Raw genomic sequence first — 19,205 nt, forward strand, 5'->3', positions numbered from 1 at the left:
TTTATGCATCATAACAGAAGGTTCCTGAGTGGAAATAATGGGAAGAACATTCTTGCAAACTTCATTACTAAATAAAAAAATCAGCTGTTACTATACATGTCTTAATCAAAATTGCCAACTTTTCTCATAGTTAGTATTTAAAATACTGGAGGAAATGGATTTCTAAGAAAATTGGTGGGAGAGGCTTGTTTTCTGTTCATTATCAGCCTACAGAGGCACATGACCATCAGGCTTCCAAGTTAATTCTAAGAAGGCTAAGATGTGGTAGAAATAGGAGATGTTTGAATTCAAAAGCAGAATCCTCCCATCAGTCTAATTTAGCAGAACTTGAATGATATGATTATAACTCAGCCTTTGATTCCACATCTTCATCAATAGATTTCTTACTCACAGAAATTTCAGCAATCGATGAGACGGGTGTTTGAGGGGTCACATCACCTAATATTTTAGCTGTGAATGTTGTGGCCTCCGAATCAAGATCTGGCCATTCGGGAACGATTCTTCTTGCACCCTGATAATTGCAACTACTTTTAATGAATGACGAAGATGAAAAGACATACAAAAAAAGATATGGAGTGATTCGGGTTCTAAGATACATAATGAATTGAAGAAACAGTTGGACCTGAAGCTTCGGTTCTTTGGTCATGGGGTTGTTACAGAGATCGATGGTTTTCGCCTTCGATTTTGTGGTGTTGCCACACCATGACTCGCACCAGAGCCATTCTTGTGGTAGAGAGAAAATGGGCACAGTGTGCTGGGCGTAGTTAGGAAGATCCTGAAAAGCCAGCAAAATATATATTACAAAATTCCGAGTTTCATGTCGGAAAATTCAAACCATTTTGACATATTAAGTTTCCTTAAAACTAGGAACTATGAACTATTACAAAATTCCAACTAATTCCCTTTCATTCCTCAGCCACTTGAGTATCAACGCCACTGAAAGCTTCTCATATTTCAGATAAGACAGTCAACCACGCTAACATTAACTATGAAATAAATACTATATACATTATCTCGATGCAGATAGAGTACTATATGGTAATATGGTAAATGAAAATGCACCATAGAATGGGAACAAAATAAGAAATCAGGTGATGTAAAACTTCAACCATTATCTCAATGCTAATGAAGTATCACTTGGTATACTATTGCTAATAAAGCATTAAATGATGCCAAATTTACTTGCCTGATCCAAATTGGATAAACTATTCGGATCCTTGCTTAGAGATTCATAGAAAACTCTTAGATGATCTCCTGCTGCTGTTTCTCGGAATTTCTTTAAATCAACAACATATAATGCACTGTAGGAAACGGAAAGAAAAATATTAATGCATCACATTATTAGTAACTGCATCACATTAAAATGTAAAAGCTCTATTAGGAGAAGACTTTTTACATAATAAAAGACTACAGCCACACAGACTTTTTACATATCAAATTTTTCGGAAGAAATGGATTCTATTTGGCTCTACTGAACTACCAATGAAATGTAAGAGCCAAGATAAGATTTCTTGATGGAATTTTTCTCGAGGAATCAAAGCTTTACGACGCATTAAGTAGTTGGAAATGGAAATATCAGTGGAATTAATGCATGTGCATCATCTCAATAGATACAATCAACACAATACATCAGTCTCTACCTTATATGGTACGGTTTTCCACGTAGATGTTCTTTCCAGAATCCCTGTTCGTGAAAGGAAATAGTGAGGACAGGATGATACTGAAAATTAGTTACTGATAACAAGAAAGGAGATTGATATGTACTTGTCTCCAAAACCTATATCCATCCATATCCTTATTATTGTCACAAAAGGGTGTATATGCTAGTGGTTTTCCCTTGATATTCATGTCATAGAGTTCCCCCATGTCTGTCCGGACAATCTGATCAGCATCAACAAAAATGACCTGCAGGTAACATACGAACAATATTTTTCTTAGATGAGTAAATAAGCATGCAACAGATGATTGAGATATGAATAAGTTACACTAACATTTTGATATCTTGGTTCTTCTAAAAATTAGTTACAAGAAATCATGGTAGATTAGAATATTATGTGATACAGTACCTTTTCCAACGAAAGAGGGAAGATAACATCAAGAAATAGAATCTTATATGCCCAAATAATCCTCTGCTTTTCTTTCTGCTTATGCAACCAAGTCGGCCACTTGTACGTGATTAGTTCAAAATCAAAACCATATTCTTCAGCCATATGTGGTATTACATCCTGCTTATGTCACCAGAGAGCATAGGCATTAGGTGTCTAAACAAAATATTCTTAAAAAAAAAGAAAAAAAAAAAAGAGCCATGAGTTGCTATGTTAACCTTAAACTGAGGGGATAGGTAGTTTTTTATAAACCAGAACTTCACTGGCCGACGTGTATTCTTTAGGACACTCAAGATCATGATTTTAAGAAAGCGTTCATACCTGCCAAGAAATATCATCAGAAAATGGACCATTTTACAAAAATTCATAGACTGCATGAAGTAATAAATATTGATAAAATTTCACTGCCCAGAAGAGAATAATAATAGCCACCTCATATATTCATGCTCATTACAAGCATCTATGTGTTCAAACTGCATGCAAGCGTAAATTTTTGCCTTTACGAAAAGAAATTGTGGTGCGATGGCTCGACTATTACAAATTTTATTTGTAGAATTGTTCTGATGAATTCTTCAAAGTTTGTGGATGACCAGGTCAAAGAAGATTTTCCAGTGGAGTCCACTCTTGATTCCTTAAAAAAATCATGTATTACGTGTGACATTATTATAATCACTCAAGCAAGCTTGTACTCACAATAATCTTGACTCTAAGAAACAAAGAAACACTTCTTTAAAGAAAGCTTGAAATCAGAACTGGAAGATGAATATGTATAAATTCCTTTTGTGCTGGCCTTTTTTCTTTTGTATTGTCTGCTTATAATCTTTCATTTGTCTCAAGGAGAGTGTAGTTTCTCGTTATTAATATATATATCTCGGGTGTGTGTGTATCTTTTGTGAATCGAGGCTTTTTTTTGTCTTCATATTGAATCTTGAATGACTCCTAATCAAGAACAGGCACGTCAAGAAGCAAACCATGTAATTCTGAGATAATTCTTTGAAGTAACATTCATAGTTAGCTACAAATGCCGAAAGCCGAAAACCAAAAAGAAGGAAATCATACCTACAGTTCTGTGTTGTAACTATTTTATTGATACTGATCATTATATATTAAGTCCCAATGCGATTAAGAATAGGGTAGAGACCACTACAGAGATGTAGCTTTCACTACCAAGAAGAAACTGATCATATCTCTAGAAACGTTATACTTACAGGTGTCCAGAAGCAATGGAGAAAATGTTTATTGTTTTTCCATGGCGCCCTCCTTTTCCTTTCTCCTACAGAGAATGAGTCAAGATTAGGATTAAAGAACATCTAGAATCAACAGGAGCATAAATAAAAACTTCCCCACACATGGGCTTTTGTTCATACTATCTTTTAAACGCATAGCTGAATCAACTAAAGCATCAACTATCATCTGAATTGAGGGCTTTCCGCGAAAGAAAAGTTCATAATAGCACCAAAAGCAAAAAAAAAAAAAAAAAAAAAAAAAAATAGAGAGAGAGAGAGAGAGACTTGAAAACAAAGATTCATCTAAAAGTAAAAGTCAATAGCCCAACGGTAATACTAAGATGTAAGGTCGAAGTTCGAATGATAATTTACATCAACACAAGAAGATAGTGAACAGATAAGTTGAGAACTCACCAATGTCGTGCTTTTAGACTTTTTTGATTGATCATTGCTTCCAATCAATCCAGTAGCCCATTTCAAAAAATTAGAATTCCAATTAGTATGGCCTTCCTGCAGAAGAAAATAAAGCCACAATTATAGCAATGAATCTATCATGCACCAGGAAAGTTCTTCACCAACAATGAAATAGAAAAAGGTTAAATTACATATAGCTTTCAAGTTTATTTGTGATGGATCCAATTTTGTGTGTTTTCCTAAACGTTAAAAAATGCCAAATAAGTCTTTGAGCGCTCAATTTTGTGTCTAATAGGACCACAAAAAATTCAAAACTTTAATAAATTAACTAATCTACTCCGATATAAAATTAAATTTTATGTCCAACAAAATTGAAAGTTTACTTTATTAGACATTTTTGAAAGTATGACCTATGAACTACAAAATTGAAAATTCATAGTTCTATCACGTGTATTTTAAAGTTCTGTGACCAAATAGACACACACCTAAAAGTTGAACCAATAAAAAACAAGACTAATTGCTAACAATGATCACCCACTTTCTTATTCTCCAGCAAGTCGTCATCACCATCAGGAACCAACAATTTTTCATGCTCTTTTCCATTTTTCTTTTCTACTTCCATGTGAACGACTTTACCCCGCAAATCATCAATAATGATACGTTTTGACAATGTTTTATCCTGACTTCTATCCCCACCTTGCTTCAGAAGATAAAGTTCAGAACTTCTACCGGGAGCAAGTTGCAGGTACCAAACTCCAGGAGAAATTTTCATTTGCCAATAACCTAAGTTTTCCATTACAAGAGTATCAACCAAATGTGGTGTGCTATTTGTACCAAGAATTAACTGGAGTCCTCGGGGAGGTTCTTGATTTTTCTCTGAACAATGGCCTGAAAATAAATAAAAAAAGTTAATACATGTGGTAATACAGCCACCAAACCTTGTTTTTTCAGGCTGAGTTACGTCTACATTTCACCTAATATGTAAATCTGACACACTACTTACCAGTAAGAACAAGAGCTTCAAGTTCAAACACCGCTTGCAATGTCCGCGTGTCACCGATATTCTCAAGTAAAATATTATCCAGGTCATGACTGAAATTTGTGACGTGATGTAAGAAACAACACAAGAAGTTGAAATCAAAAGGAATATGGTATTGTTCAAACGAAACAATCTATTCAAACTTATATCATTATAAAACGAGAATATACTGGTAGTGGATAAACATACACAGCAATAACAGGCTCAACAAGCCATGGCTCTGGAACATCAAGATTCATCGTTAACGTCTTAGACAATGGCATATTTGCAAAGAATGCTTTAGGGCCATTTACGGTTACATCTGTACTGCTGAAATCATCCTGAAATTGTCATGAAGTCAGACACCAACCATGGGGAAAAACTTGTTTTAATGTAAACCAAAAGCCTTATTTAATAATTACCATTGAAGGCAGAACATAGCGGTAGTAATTCTTTAGAGGTAAATCAACAAGCGAACTCTGCCATGGAGAAGACATAACCAGGTTAATTCCTCGATAAATTAATGATTATCAAAAAAGTATTACTTGGATTTGATAAAATAGACACGCTTAACACCCTCAGGATATTAACTGTACGAGGTTTAGAACATCTCACCAGCGGATTTAATATGATCCTCATGCTTGGTTGTATGTATTTTGACAAAACACGAAGAATTGATGATAGCTTCTGGCCAGATGGACTTAGTGGATCAATAATAGCATCGATATGCATGCTAGAATTTTCATTATCAACGACAATGGCACTGTACAAAGTGAAAATAAAGAGAAGGGTGAGGGAGGCCAAAGAATTGGAATCTTGAAGTGTACTGCATAGCCACTGACATTGAACGTTAATCACAATGCTCGGGTTGTTCATAATATTTTCATATATCATTACAACGATTATTAGTCTGTCTTATTTCTGATGAAATTCAAAGGAAAAGAATAATTCATATATTAAGATTGAAATCCTTACCTAAATTCTGCATTCAAAATCTCAAAGCGTGCACTTTCGGAGCTTCGTTCCCGCTGAGCCATTGAGGATGAAACAAACATAATAACATCACTGAGGAAGTTGCTGGAGTAGGGTGGGATATCATGAAGAGTTAATACAAATCAAACATGTGAACACTAAATACAATAAATACTAAAAAAGTGAGACCAGTGAATTACATATGGATGAATATGAAATTTTGTTGGCCTTGTTTTTTTTTTTTTTTTTATGCTCTCAGTTTCTTACCAAAAAGAAAAAAGAAATTCTAAGGCCCTGTTCGATAGAGATTTTGTCTTTGGATTTCTTATTTTGTAAATCATGTTCATTCTAGCAACTTTTTTCCTAGAGTTCCAACCAAGAAACATTTTGAACTCTAAGCCAAATTTTCCAAAATGAAAACAAGTTTTTAGTGTTTCTAGTTTTCAAAATTTGCTTGCCTTTTGAGAACATTTTTCGGAGGTAGATAACTAAACAAAAAAACTCTTAAGCTTAATTTTTTAAAAAGCAAATGGGGCTCCAATGAATGCATACAGTACAAAAGATAAGGAACAAAACAGAGTCAACTATGTTCTTCACTCAGGGAATAGCTAAATATTGTAATTACTTTGAATCAATGAACAGTTATTTTTAATTTTTTCCATTGCTTCCATGCATTTTAGACGATATTTCTGGCAGTAGTTTAAACTTTCAATGTTTTCTTATCAACTTCATACCTCGTAATTTTTCTATTCATTAATAAATAGAAAATTTACTTTGAATCTTTTTTTTTTTTTTTTTTTTTTTTTTTTGCTTCCTTTGCGGAAAAAACCATGTTTGTGAAGAACTTGGGGAAACATATACACAAATATAATCATAGTAAAGCAAGCAAAGAGATGGACTTGAGTTGATTCTATCACAGAAATATCAAGGTAGATAGCCCATTGAGGTTTGAGGAAAGGAAATGTGTTTCACTCGAGCTTAGCCAGTAAATAACCATGAATTCGTACTCAATAAAAGAGAATAAGATGACCACCCCCTCCCCCCCCCCCCCCCCCCCCCCCGCAATATTGCTGTGCACGCAACATGTTATGGTTCATATTTCTTGCCAGCTGATGAAACAATGAAAACTAAAAAAGTACTGAAACCTGCACTTTAAAAAACAAAGGCATATGTCCTCATTGCATTGATTCTTTTTTCTACAATAATAAATAAATAAGGGGCAACCACTGGGTAAGTGGGGAAGCAAACCTTGTTAATCTGTCAGGATCAAAATCATGCCACTTCACTTCTTCAACAATTTCCACAATATGTTTTATTCTCCGCTTAAACTCTACTACTTCCAGTAGATTTAAGTCGCGACTCAAAAATGAGCTCTCACCAGTAAGAAGTGTAACCTAAGCGTGAATGAAATGTACGATTAAAAATGTTCCATAATATGCAGGCAAATATTCCTGGAAAATCATAGTCAAATTAACTGAACTCAAAACTAAAGTGAGGAAAAGAACTCACTCTTCCATTGGTGATAACTGCATTAACAATAGATTCAAGGCCAAGCTGCTCCGACAAAAGATGTTCCACCTGAGAACCATTATGCATGCAGAATAAACCCACAAGTGACAGAGAAAAACAGAACAGGGAGAAATTTTATAGAAAGAAGTTTATCTTATCAAAAAGCTGCGACTGCAAAAGTTTAATTAATTAATTATTTATTTATCTATGAATTATTTTACCCTCTTTTTTTTTCTTCTTTTTTTTTTTTCTTTTTGAGAAAGAGAAAGAGGGAGGTAGCATTTCGATTCAGAAACTAAACACACAATTTAACAAAAATTGGTATATACACGGCTCAAATACTTTCTCAGTTTGATTCAGGAACATTCTTATAAGAAACTTCGATTCAGGAACTAACCACACAATTTAACAAAAAAGTTGTATACCTGGCTCAAATACTTCCTCATTTCATCAACAAAGGAATCAGAGAAAGCTATCCTGTATGCTTTAGGTGGTAACTCATAAGCTTCAGCAAGCTCACAGACTTTCTCAATAAATTCTTGAGGGCTATCAACCGCTACTGAAGATTCAGGGATGAACTTTTGACTATATATTGAGCACACCCGATCTAGAAAATCTAATACTTTCTTTTTGTGGCTGCAAGAATAGGCAAAAAGAAAAATAATGAGTGTTAGCCAGTTAACACAAGCACATGTACTGTATATAGCCCCAGCTGCCACCCCTGAAAAAGGGAAAATGTGCCATCAAAATAGAACAAACCTATGCAATGATGCACTGATCTCAAAAACCTTCGCTAAGAGTAAACTGGATTCACTGGTATGGTTGCTAGTAGTAAAAAGGAACCCGACACGAGCGCTTTTAGATCCTCTGATCTGCATCCCAATATTAAAATTTTAATTAAGAATAAATTTTTCAATTTCTAATATTTGTTACAATTTAAAGCTTAAGAAAATTCATCACGCAGGTAATAACCAGATAGTGTAAGCCTTCTTTCAGCAACTTTATTCCTTTCTTTGAAGCAGCATCAATGACCAATAGATGGGTCACAGGTTTCAAATCGTCCATAGCTGGTAAATAAAAGTGGAATTTCATGAAATGGTACTCTCTAAGCTAAAAATTCAATTAGATTATGCTTCGTTTTTCAAAAAACAAGATTCGTTGAATGGAAAAAAGGGAACATAATTCTTACTTCCAGGAGAATGCAAATATTTAAAGCCATTCAATAAAGACTCCCCTCCATGAGTGGACGCAAACATAGAAACAATACGTGGTTTCCCTTCAGCAACAATCTACATAAAAATGGACATAATGATGCAATAAGATCAATGAGATAGATAAATAACAAAAGTTTTTTTTTCTTTTGGAAAAGGATTTTTTTTTCTTGTTGTATGAAATTGCATAAAAGCTTCTCAATCAATCAGCACAAAAATCAGATCCTACAATCATACAGCATTTTGTCAATAGCTCACCTGTGGATTAAAGCGACTAAGGCCACTCTCTGATAAGAATGTTTCAAGCACGTCGGTGTGAGGAGATATATGCCCATAGTAAACTTGTTCCTGTATCCGAGGAAGCTCTTCGTTCATGGCATTTATCAGAGACTCCTGATCAATATAGATGCCAAAACATTATGTACAGAGGAGAACAGTAAGAGTTGACAAATCAAGTAAAAAGTATTCACTTGATGAAGTTATTTCATTTAGAAGCAAATAAAATTAACCAACTTGCAGAGAGTGATAGTTATGAACTTATAAGAAAGCAGTACAATGAGATGATCATAAAGTGTTCAGAAAACACCAAAAGAACCGAAAGAGATCAGCAATGCCAAATAAAAGGATACCAACTTTGTATGGTCAAAATATTTTATCTACAAGGGTAAATGTATTTCACGTTGAAATAATTACCTCGCTCGAATCAAATACAAGCCCATTCATCAAGAGAGAACACTCCAATTTAGATAAGCCAAGGGAAAAAGTAAACATGGAGCTTTCCTCAGCCAAATCTTTATAGGTTTGCTCCTTCTCCAGCTTTAGTAGCACGTCTTGAGGAGGAGATTTTGACTTGGGTCTATGAAAACGGAAAGAAGTTAACTGTTCTATATTATTGGTAATAAATAGATTTTGACACTAGTAACCATAAGAAAAGATACAATATGTGATATTGGCGTTAACATCCATTTATGGAATTCAACATATTCAGTGAACTTACAGAAGAGTTTCCACAAAAGCTCCTTCAACATGATGCATTTCAGGAGCATCATCAGCTAAACCATCTGCTTCAAGCCGTAATTTGTTTACCTGATTCAATTCAATAAGTTCAGCAAAAAACCTGTCTGGCATCCTTTCGCAGCAGTATGTAATCCAATTTTGAGTCAATAAACCAAAACATTGGAAGTCATGCTACGATAACTAGTCTCCCACACTATTAGCAAGGAAACTTAGAAACATATGAATCGAAGACATCATTTTTTTTTTTTTAAGCAATCGATGAATTGAAGACATCATATTTTTTTTAAGAAATCGAACTTTCTTCGAGAATAATTAAACAATATACAAGGACATGTAAAAAAAACAAACCCACAAAAGGAGTCCGCAGCTAGATACAAGAACGGACTAATCCATAAGAATTACATCAAACTGAATATTACAGAGTCCGATTTTTGGAAGTCCATAAACATGCATTAAACCACACACCTCCTGAACTTCTTGCGGTAAGAGGTTTTTTTTTTATTTTGGACAATATTGCAGTAAGAGATTTTTAGATCAAAGAAAACATATCATTAGGTAAAATAGAAAGAAAGAAATATGTCCCAAATTGGCTTGGCTCATTTGGAGGTTAGTTTTTTTGTATGCCCCATACATACTTAAGTTTTCTTTATGAGAGCTCGGTTTTTATCAAAAATAATAATAATAATAATAATAATAAACAAATAAATATGTCCCAATTAACAACCAAGGGCAATTACAAAATCTATCCAATTGGAATGAACCAAAAAAATATATAAATAATAAAAATCGAATGTATAGTTTGCTGATTAAGAAGATGCTAACCAACAAGACGAAACAATGTGAACAAAGCTGCAGAACATACATTGCTCAAAAACTGAAAAGCCGTTTGAACTCCGTGGTTCTCCTTTAAATAAATGAACAGCTGTATCATCTGCAAAAACAGACATTCATCATAATAAGCAGTGTGATTTCAAGATCTTCAAACCAACGAAGTACCTAAATTGTCAATAGCTGAACATTGTGATTAATGATTAGAAGAAACCTAGAAATATTGTTGATATTGTAAATCATAGACAGTAGATAATAAATTGCATGCTGAGTCGAGTCAAAGATAAAATAGAAATAGAAATAAGTTACCAAACAGGAAGTATCTGCCTCGGATTTCGTTAATTCATCATCACCGCTTTCAGTTTGCTTGATAAATTTGGAAGAGTAGAGTAAAACCCCAAATCTAATAGGTAAATTGTTCTCATAAAATGACAGGATCATGTCAATTGTCTGCACGTTTGGATTTCATAATTAAGGAGAAGAAAATGATTTAGCGGCAACATCATTCTAAACAAAGAAATGGTTCAGAAAAATAAAAAACCTGTAGACCACAAACTGTTGCAGGATCAATAGCATAAACAGCATGAAATAGGTTTTTGCGGATGTAACGAACTTGTCCGGGAAAGACTGGCATTAAAATCTACAGGAGTTAAAGTATGTACTTAGAGATCGAAAAATGAAACAAAACTAACCATCAATCATTGAAAATGAGAATGTGATGCATTATTAAATTACCTCATTGATGTTGCTCCTCCATCGCTTATACATAGCATCTTCTTCCAAGTTGTTGAGGAAATGCACATGAGAAGAACGGAAGTCCACACGAAGCATGTCGGAATCAGCTGGAGGCAAACTTGACAGAAGTTTCTGAATAGTATGATGAGGAATCTGATTGTTGGCAAAATCAATTCATTAACAAACAAATTGGGACTTCAACTAAGTCAAAACACTTTTAACCTTAGGTGGTGTTTCAATGCTTGAAACTTGAGTAATAGAAACATCCTTATAATTTTTTAGATGAAAAAACTAGACATTCATTGAGAAAAAAATGAAAGAATACACAGGCATGCAAAAAAGAAAACCCCACAAAAAGGAGTCAGACCATAAAGAGGGACTTCGGTCAAGAGAAATAAGGCCAAGCGATTAACAAAAGAACCTAGAAAAAGAGAATCTAACAAGGGACCAAAGAATGCCAAAAGAATTCACGCCCTCAGAAGATTATATTGTTTCTCTCACCTCAAAGACCTCGCAGAATAGCACATTCTAACTTGCCACAAAGATCGCCCTTTATCACAAAGGACGGATAAAGGAAAACTCACTCCACATGTTATAATCCAAGTACTCTGCCACCCTCTTGCAAATAATACAACAAAGAGACCCAACCACTAAAGAACCTCTAGTCGAGTTCCAATCCAAGGTGTTAACTCTTCCACACAAAACTTGTGACACAAAAAACTTCACCTTCCAAATTGAGGAGACAATAGAACCACCCACCAAAAAAGGATTGAACAAGCATTGGAAAGATAGCTAGAAGAAAAACCTTTGGAATGGCTAGGAGTCCGAAGGCAGGAATCACCCCTACTAAGGCAAAAAAGAGGAAAGGAAAGAAAGAAGAGTCAAGATATCTTATGTTTCCCTGTTGGTCAATAGGCGACGGAAACCCAAGGAAGGAGAAGGCATTGACTTCGTCTGATTGAGGATCGAAACAAGCGAGTGGTTCTTGAAGGAGGATAATAATATAAACGAGGGAATAAATGGTTGACGGGCCTATCCCCCAACACTTGTCCTCCCAAAAATATGTTTCTTGTATGTCCCAAAGTCAATATGGATAAATTATAAAAAAAGAAAAAGAAAAGAAGAGGAAGGCAATCGTCCATGAGTTTTTGGAAGTGCCTTTTAAGCCCCTTCATCAATCCATTCAGGGATGAGGCCCGTACATGCTAACAAATTGAGTCAAAGGGTACCAGCTTCGTCATAGAGTCACCGAAGCCATTTAGCCAACAAGGTTATGTTTCTTTTCCTAACATCCCCGACACTTAAGCCCCCGAGTCTAGAGGCCTAGAGACCACCTCCGAATGCACCATGCCCCCAAGTCTAGAGGCCTAGAGATCACCTCCGCTTTCCCCTCAGCCACCCCCTCCCATAACAAATTTCTCATAAGCTTCTCTAATTCCTTTCCCTTCGAAGACGAGACTAAAAAGAGACAAAAAGTAAATAAGGATGTCACACTGATTGAATCGAAGTATGTCTCCCCCTTTGGAAAAAAAAAAAAAAAAAAAAACTCTTCTTCCAAAAAGCTAGTCTTTGTGGACCTTCCCAAAGACAGGTCCCAGAAGGAACTACCTCTAGGAGAATGATTCTCAGGAAGATCCACGTAACATGAAGGGAAGACCCCAACTTCACAACCCACAAGGTAATCCCTCTTCAATCAGAAAAGTTAAAAATTAAAACTTCGTTGATAATTGGATAATGTCTTAGCTACATCTTTGATTAGAAAAGGATCTTTTCATATCACGAAAAATATAGTGAACTAATTCTTATCATTTAACAATAAATGATTATGGATAAAAGATGAAATTGCACGTCACAAGATTTTTTTTCTTTTCTTTTCTTTTTTTTTTTTTTTTTTTTTTTTTTTTTTTTTGCCTTCTTAGACAACAAGAATGGAACATAGCTCTCCAAACTCTTCTAATGGGACCTTCCTCATAAACTCAGCCACTTCTCAAGGAGATGCCGCATAACTTTTTACAATTGTACAGAAAAAGATTGTGGAGTTACCAAAAGGGCGTCCAACCAGTCATCAAAACAGTGAAAATCACCTAAAAGAGGGAGACTTTGGAAAAGGTGAATAGTATTAACCACTACTTTCAATAAATTTTTTTTGACCTTCTCTGAACCTTCAAAGCGAGGAAAATAGAGGAATTGGAGAGCGCAGATCAATTAAACAAAACAAAAAGGATCAACGAGTGAACTCAGCCAAATGATACTTGTCTTTCAATAGGGGTGGATCCAGATAATTTTTCAATTCTAAAAATTAAGAGGGAGAAATTAAAGTAAAAAAAAAAAAACTGTAAAATCTAAATTTTCTTTATATATATATATATTTTTCAAACTAATAAAATTTAGGGGCAATTCTTTGTTCTTCCTTCCGTTCCTTCTTTCTAAGCAAGTCATATTTTTTTAACTTGCTTTGTACCTTTTTGTTTCTAAATTATATATCTATCATAAATCGCAAGGAGAACTAAATTCTTTACCTTCAGTTTTGTAAATTGATCTGCCAACAATAAGTCCTGATGGATCATGTCAATCAACCTATAATAGAGTGGGAGCAGGTTAAAAGATCCCACTGGTATACACTATGAACAAAAAAGAAAATTGGTGGACAATGGATGGAACCTAACTAATGATACCAAAAGGACAGGATGACAGTACCTCTGTGTAAAATGTAAATAACATTCCCTACTAAAGAGATAAATGTGTATGCATTATCCACAAAATTTTAAATAATGAGCTCAAGATCATTAACCTATTCAAATAGTAAGAATCTGAAACTTCAGGTAAACTAAAAATGACGTTGCACAGTCTAAAATGTTTAGAAGTGAAAGAAAGCGAAAATATCAAGGGGAGCATAAGCATTACAGATAGAGGTCAACATCTTCAATATTGATTAAAGCACCATTGAGAGCCATTAAGGACTTGCCAGGTGGAACCATGCGTTGATTAGCAGTTATTTCATCTTTAACTGAATCATTGAGCTGCAAAGCCAATCAGCAGAAAAACCAAAAATATTAATGGCAAAGACATTTCACACCATAAGGTCACTTCATATAGGGGTACCTTATAGAGCATTTACCTTCATGCGAGATAGTGAAGAAACTATGGTAGGAAAATTTTGATTTATTTCCTGCATTGACTGCAAAGGATCAGAGGCCTGTACTATTCTCTGTGCAGTTTGATGTCCCAAATCTGCCAAGAAGAAAGCAATTAATTAGGCTTTGAAACAAAGACACCAAGAGGGTATCATACAGTAAACTTAAAAGTCCAATTACCCTTCAGTTCCCACACATTAAGCGTGTCTGAAACAGTTGATGACAATAGATAATCCCTAAAAGCCATGATCTCAGATGTTAGCTCTGGTTTCCGTTCCTACGTGGAACAAAAAAATCTTTTCAACCTTAGTTACATGAGCCATAAGGTCTACCGGCTAAAATGAACCACGAGCATTCTAACAACACCATTACATTAACAATGTGGAAACAGATTAAGATATACCAGGTACTGTTTTGAAAATGAGCTGAATGATTGTAGAAAATGTGCTCAATAAATAATGAAAGAAAATGTAACCATCAAAGTGAATATCAATATAATGACCATTGAAGTAGACCATCCAAATCATTGCTTGACATAATATGATACAGCAATCACAAAAAATAAAAAATAAATAAAAAATGAAAAATAACTTGGTAAAAAAAAAAGAGACAAAGTATCTTGAAGGAAAACACACCAAAATCTTGGAAAATATGAAGCCTCTAACTTCTTGGCTGAGATCTTCAGTCCGAGGATCTTCCAAAGTGACACCTGCGATTCATAAGGCTATTTCATTTCAAGGCATCTAACCCAGAAAATTTTTAACATAAATGATGGAATAATGTAGAATGTCCCATTCCCCTACCCACTGAATTCATAGTAAATCAATCTATATCCCTTTTTTCCCAACTAGTATGAGACCTCACATTAACAAGGTAGAATGAAAAAAGAAAATGAGAAACATTTGTGTTGTTTAATTGTAGGAGTTCTGAGTCATATGAAAATCAAATCATCTAAAAAGAACATAATACAAAGATAGCATTTGCCAGCTTCAATCAAGCTGGAATAAAATTCTGAACAAGGCTGCATCAGAATAAACTGGGAAACCGAACTGACCTTTCTTAATCGCACTATCATCCATAGCCTTATATTCCATGTTCTTCAGAGCCAGTTCTACCCCATAACCACCCAAGTTCATGGAACCTCGTGCACCAACAGCTCCACAGGAATTAATTTTTACTTCACAGCCAGAAGGAATTACAGGTCGAACAACATATTTAACTTTTACCTGAAAATTTAATCAAACAGCATAAAATATATAGACATTAGAAAAAAAAAAGAACGTAACAAATAGTGCTGATACAATTAGCTAAATCATCAATAGAGTTAACAATATTTCACAAATATACTAGGTTGAAAATAAACACACAGTAGCTCTGGAATCATATTGAGATATACCCTCATAGTTTCAAGACCAAAACATAACCTTAATCTTAATTAATACAATGCGATTTTTCTTTTTTTCTTTTTTTCTTTTTTTTTTGTATCCATGGGCGTAGAACCAGCTTGCACACACCTCAACTATTCTCGTGGGATAACTATCTAGCCCTACTACATTTGGTTGTCAAGGCAAATTATAGAATATTAAATCTTAGGTAGGTGGTCATCACGGCTTGAAAGCTAAAGTTGTTCTCATTAATCCCCTTATTACTTACATGGCTCTTATCCACCAGTAGATTAACCCAGGGTGTTTAAATAATACAATGACAATAATGACCATAATACTTTCTATGCAATGAAGTATACATGTCTGAAACTTCATACATGTAATTCCTATGGCACAAGGGATGCCCTGTTTTATAAAATTTCATACTTCCTATGAAATGAAGAATCCATATTCCTCATAGAAAAAATTATAAAAGAACAATGAGCATAATATCAAAACAAACAATTGGAACACAAGCGATTAACCTCTTTGGCAGCTTTGACAAGGGTGACATGAAATTGCTTAAAGCAATCAGTTCCAAGGGCTCCATAAAGGATGGCTACTCTACTTTCAGAAGATGAACCAAAGTGAATGTGGTCAAAGTCATACAAATCGGGTGGCTGTATAGAATCCCCAACGCTGACAGCAAAAAATGAAATTATAAAAACATATTAAGAATAACATAATGTAGATAATGGAAATTTAAATATGTTCTCGGTGAAAAGGAAGAGGGCAACAAAAGAAAATGAAATAAGTATCCAGATTGCAGATCCTATATCCAATTCACCTGTTCCATCCACCAACAGTCCAATCAAACTAATTCCTTCATGAAAATCATAATGGGACACTGACCTTCCAGTTACGGATTTGATTTAAGTGAAAACTTTTCCTATGTACTTTCTAATTTCTTGGTGGATTTTTTAAAATCAAAATATTTTTAACTAGATAACAATGGGGTGTCTCAACTTGCTCCTTTTCCATCACAAAGCCACAACCATAGAATTCTTTACTTGCCTTACAATGTTCCTAATTAGGAAACAAATTGTGAGTATTGGATCATTGGTTGTATGTATTCGATCCTAATTTATCAAACCAATCAAACAATTATATTGCTTATGTATGAACCCGTATCAAATCAAACTCACCAGCTTAGTTTATGGGTCAGGTTGAGTTGGCTAATATGTCCTAGAAATGGTTTGTCCCAGTTGAATTTCTATACTGGTTTAATTCTAGTAAAACAATTCTTGTGAAATATCTACAACATCTCCTACACCTTAGACTGAGTTGGTTAATATTACTAACCTTTCAGCAGGATTCTCGAGCCACATTAGCAATTCTGGAACATCGAAAAATAGGGATCCCCCAGTATCCACCCAACAACATTTTCCGCCAGGAGATTTTGGGTTCTGTCCAACAAGTGAAGTATCTGACTTCCTTCTTTCGATGCCTTCATTTCCTTCACCAACAATGTTGCAGTTGTTTTCTTCAGGCAGAGGAAAAGAGGAAAGCGATTCATCGGCTAACTGTCGGTAAAGAACCAATCTAGGAGACGCTGATTGTAGAATGAGAGAAAATTCAAATAATGAGGCTAGAGGCTCATTTAGAAGAAAACGTCCGTGCTTTAAAATCTTCTTCAGACAAGCCTTAGCCGTAGAAGTATCAGCATCATCACCATTTCCTTCCTCACGAAGCCAGACCTCAATAAAATCCCAGTAAAGATCTTTCCGTTCTTTAGCAAGTAATTCACTGTATTCAACAAAAATATAGAAGTCACCACATTGTGTAGAAACCAAAAACTTCACTCACAGTAACGATGAACATTTGTGGATATTGGCTGATAATAATTCGCTGATTGCAATTCAGCAGTTAAATTCTCATACATTTATTACTTCAATGCCTTAAAATTAAAAATAAGGCAAAATCAACTAAACCATCATTCATATAAGAACACAATAAAACTATGATCATGTCCACTTTAAAAACAAATGAAAAGTATTGCTCATACACAAGCATTGCCCTCAATGAACATTATTTTGATGACCCTGAATGAGAAAACTGGATCTCACTAAACAACAAATCCGAAAATGGCTAAAAGTTGAAACATAAACAACAAATGGAGCAGGACTTCATCTACATAACTCAATTTTCTTCGACAAGAATTGCTGATTAAAACTCCATTGAAGTAGCTACAAATCAACGAATAGAAAACAGGAAAAGGAGAAGAAAAGCAAGAGTACCCAGCTTCTAGGAGAATTGAAGTGCCGGACCACTTGGCTTGAACCGCAACCTGCACGTTCTTCGGTCTTCGAATCTCAGCAAAAACTCCACTGCCTCCATAGATTGCCAACAACAATACAACGATCAGAGGTCGACACCCAGATCTAAAACAGCTCGTCCCCATTAGCAAAGCAAGAACAATCACGATCTTCACTTCAATTATTGAAATGCAGACACTCCATCATTGATGAGCTCGAAAGGAGATGAGTGGTGATAAATCAGAGACCGAAGGTTGCCGAGAAGATGATGTTCCGAAAGTGAGCCGCTCTAGCTCGGCGACGATGGAGAAGACTCCGCAGAGGAAGAAAACACCGCATGGTTAGACAAAAGGCATTGTCGTTATTCTACATACTATTGGAGGGCAATCTTGTCATTTCCACATGGCTCCTGAAAATTAACCGGATTTAGATTGTAAAACGAACCGGCCCACCACCATCCAAATAAGCCCAATAACCCGAAGAGTCGGCCCACTAATCCTTATAGTAATATTAATTATTTAATTAATATTATTTCACTATTTTAAATCAGAAAAAAAAAAATTATTATTTTCATAATTAAATAATTAAAAAAAATCAATTTTGAACAATATTTGAAAAATGGCACCGAAAAAGACTGTTATGGGTTGGGTCAATCATTATTGGTTGCCCCCATCACTAATAAATGCCAAATAAAATGGCCTTTAAAACAAGGATGGATTGGTAATTGGCCATACCCTTTTTCAATAAGGGCCACATGTTTCTATTTCCCTTTTAAAACGTCAAAAAAAAAAACATGTTTTTTTTGTGGACCAAATATGTTTTAAAAAAAGCTTGCATTTGGTCGTTTCATATACATTCTTTTGAAATGTTACGTTAAGAATCTATCTCCTACCCAAGGTTATATACTGTGAGCCGTTGTTGCTACTCTCTTGCTTGCTTACATAACGTCTCTTTCAAAAATCTCTCTTTACCCTCGTTTTCGAAAACCTTCTCTTAAACCGAGGCTAGAGGCCCGAGCATACGTCGCTTGGCCATAGGCGACGTAAGAACGAATTGGCTTAGCTCACTTGTCGTTGGAAAGTGAGTGCCACACAATCGCAAGTTCGCTGCCATCGACAGTGACAAGTGAAAAAACATAGAACATTGACTTATTCAACCTTTTTATAGTCAAACTCATTTTTATATTCATTAATTTTAAAAACTTTGAATATATTAGGGACATATTAAATACAATATTAATGTCGATGACTATATTAGACCGTGTTTATAGTCTATAAATTTATTAAATATAAAATTAAAAAAATCCCGAGATACTAAATAGGCAATTCAACCGAAAGTATGGTCGATACTTTAAAAA

At 34.8% G+C, this 19,205-nt stretch overlaps 1 protein-coding gene across 3 annotated transcripts; it reads right to left on the bottom strand.

Moving 5' to 3' along the window:
- Nucleotides 1-38: 38 nt before the first annotated feature.
- LOC111809800 (UDP-glucose:glycoprotein glucosyltransferase) lies at nt 39-18,187 on the bottom strand. 3 transcript variants are annotated; one of them, XM_087117408.1, is made up of 37 exons: nt 17,831-18,185; nt 16,896-17,339; nt 16,079-16,232; nt 15,224-15,395; nt 14,805-14,878; nt 14,350-14,446; nt 14,154-14,266; nt 13,940-14,055; nt 13,555-13,612; nt 11,036-11,188; nt 10,842-10,940; nt 10,610-10,750; nt 10,335-10,403; nt 9,453-9,541; nt 9,149-9,311; nt 8,714-8,848; nt 8,434-8,533; nt 8,217-8,311; nt 8,004-8,116; nt 7,670-7,880; nt 7,245-7,289; nt 6,984-7,129; nt 5,739-5,840; nt 5,379-5,526; nt 5,186-5,242; nt 4,974-5,104; nt 4,749-4,837; nt 4,284-4,633; nt 3,746-3,841; nt 3,314-3,378; nt 2,324-2,426; nt 2,067-2,225; nt 1,765-1,905; nt 1,641-1,684; nt 1,187-1,301; nt 623-775; nt 39-511 (listed from the first exon to the last, which is right to left on the bottom strand). In XM_087117408.1, exons 1-37 carry the CDS (start codon nt 17,992-17,994, stop codon nt 341-343), a joined length of 4,875 nt encoding a protein of 1,624 aa, XP_086973534.1. In that variant the 5' UTR covers nt 17,995-18,185; the 3' UTR covers nt 39-340. The 3 variants fall into 3 exon arrangements, with proteins under 3 accessions (XP_086973534.1, XP_086973533.1, XP_086973535.1); XM_087117407.1 differs by having other exon boundaries at nt 7,245-7,313; XM_087117409.1 differs by lacking the exons at nt 39-511; nt 623-775; nt 1,187-1,301; ... (2 more) ...; nt 2,067-2,225; nt 2,324-2,426 and adding an exon at nt 2,506-2,736 and having other exon boundaries at nt 7,245-7,313; nt 17,831-18,187.
- Between the last annotated feature and the right edge of the window lie 1,018 nt (nt 18,188-19,205).

This window comes from Cucurbita pepo, chromosome 14 (genome assembly GCF_057944985.1).
Source record: "Cucurbita pepo subsp. pepo isolate OVF chromosome 14, ASM5794498v1, whole genome shotgun sequence".
Lineage (NCBI taxonomy): Eukaryota > Viridiplantae > Streptophyta > Magnoliopsida > Cucurbitales > Cucurbitaceae > Cucurbita > Cucurbita pepo.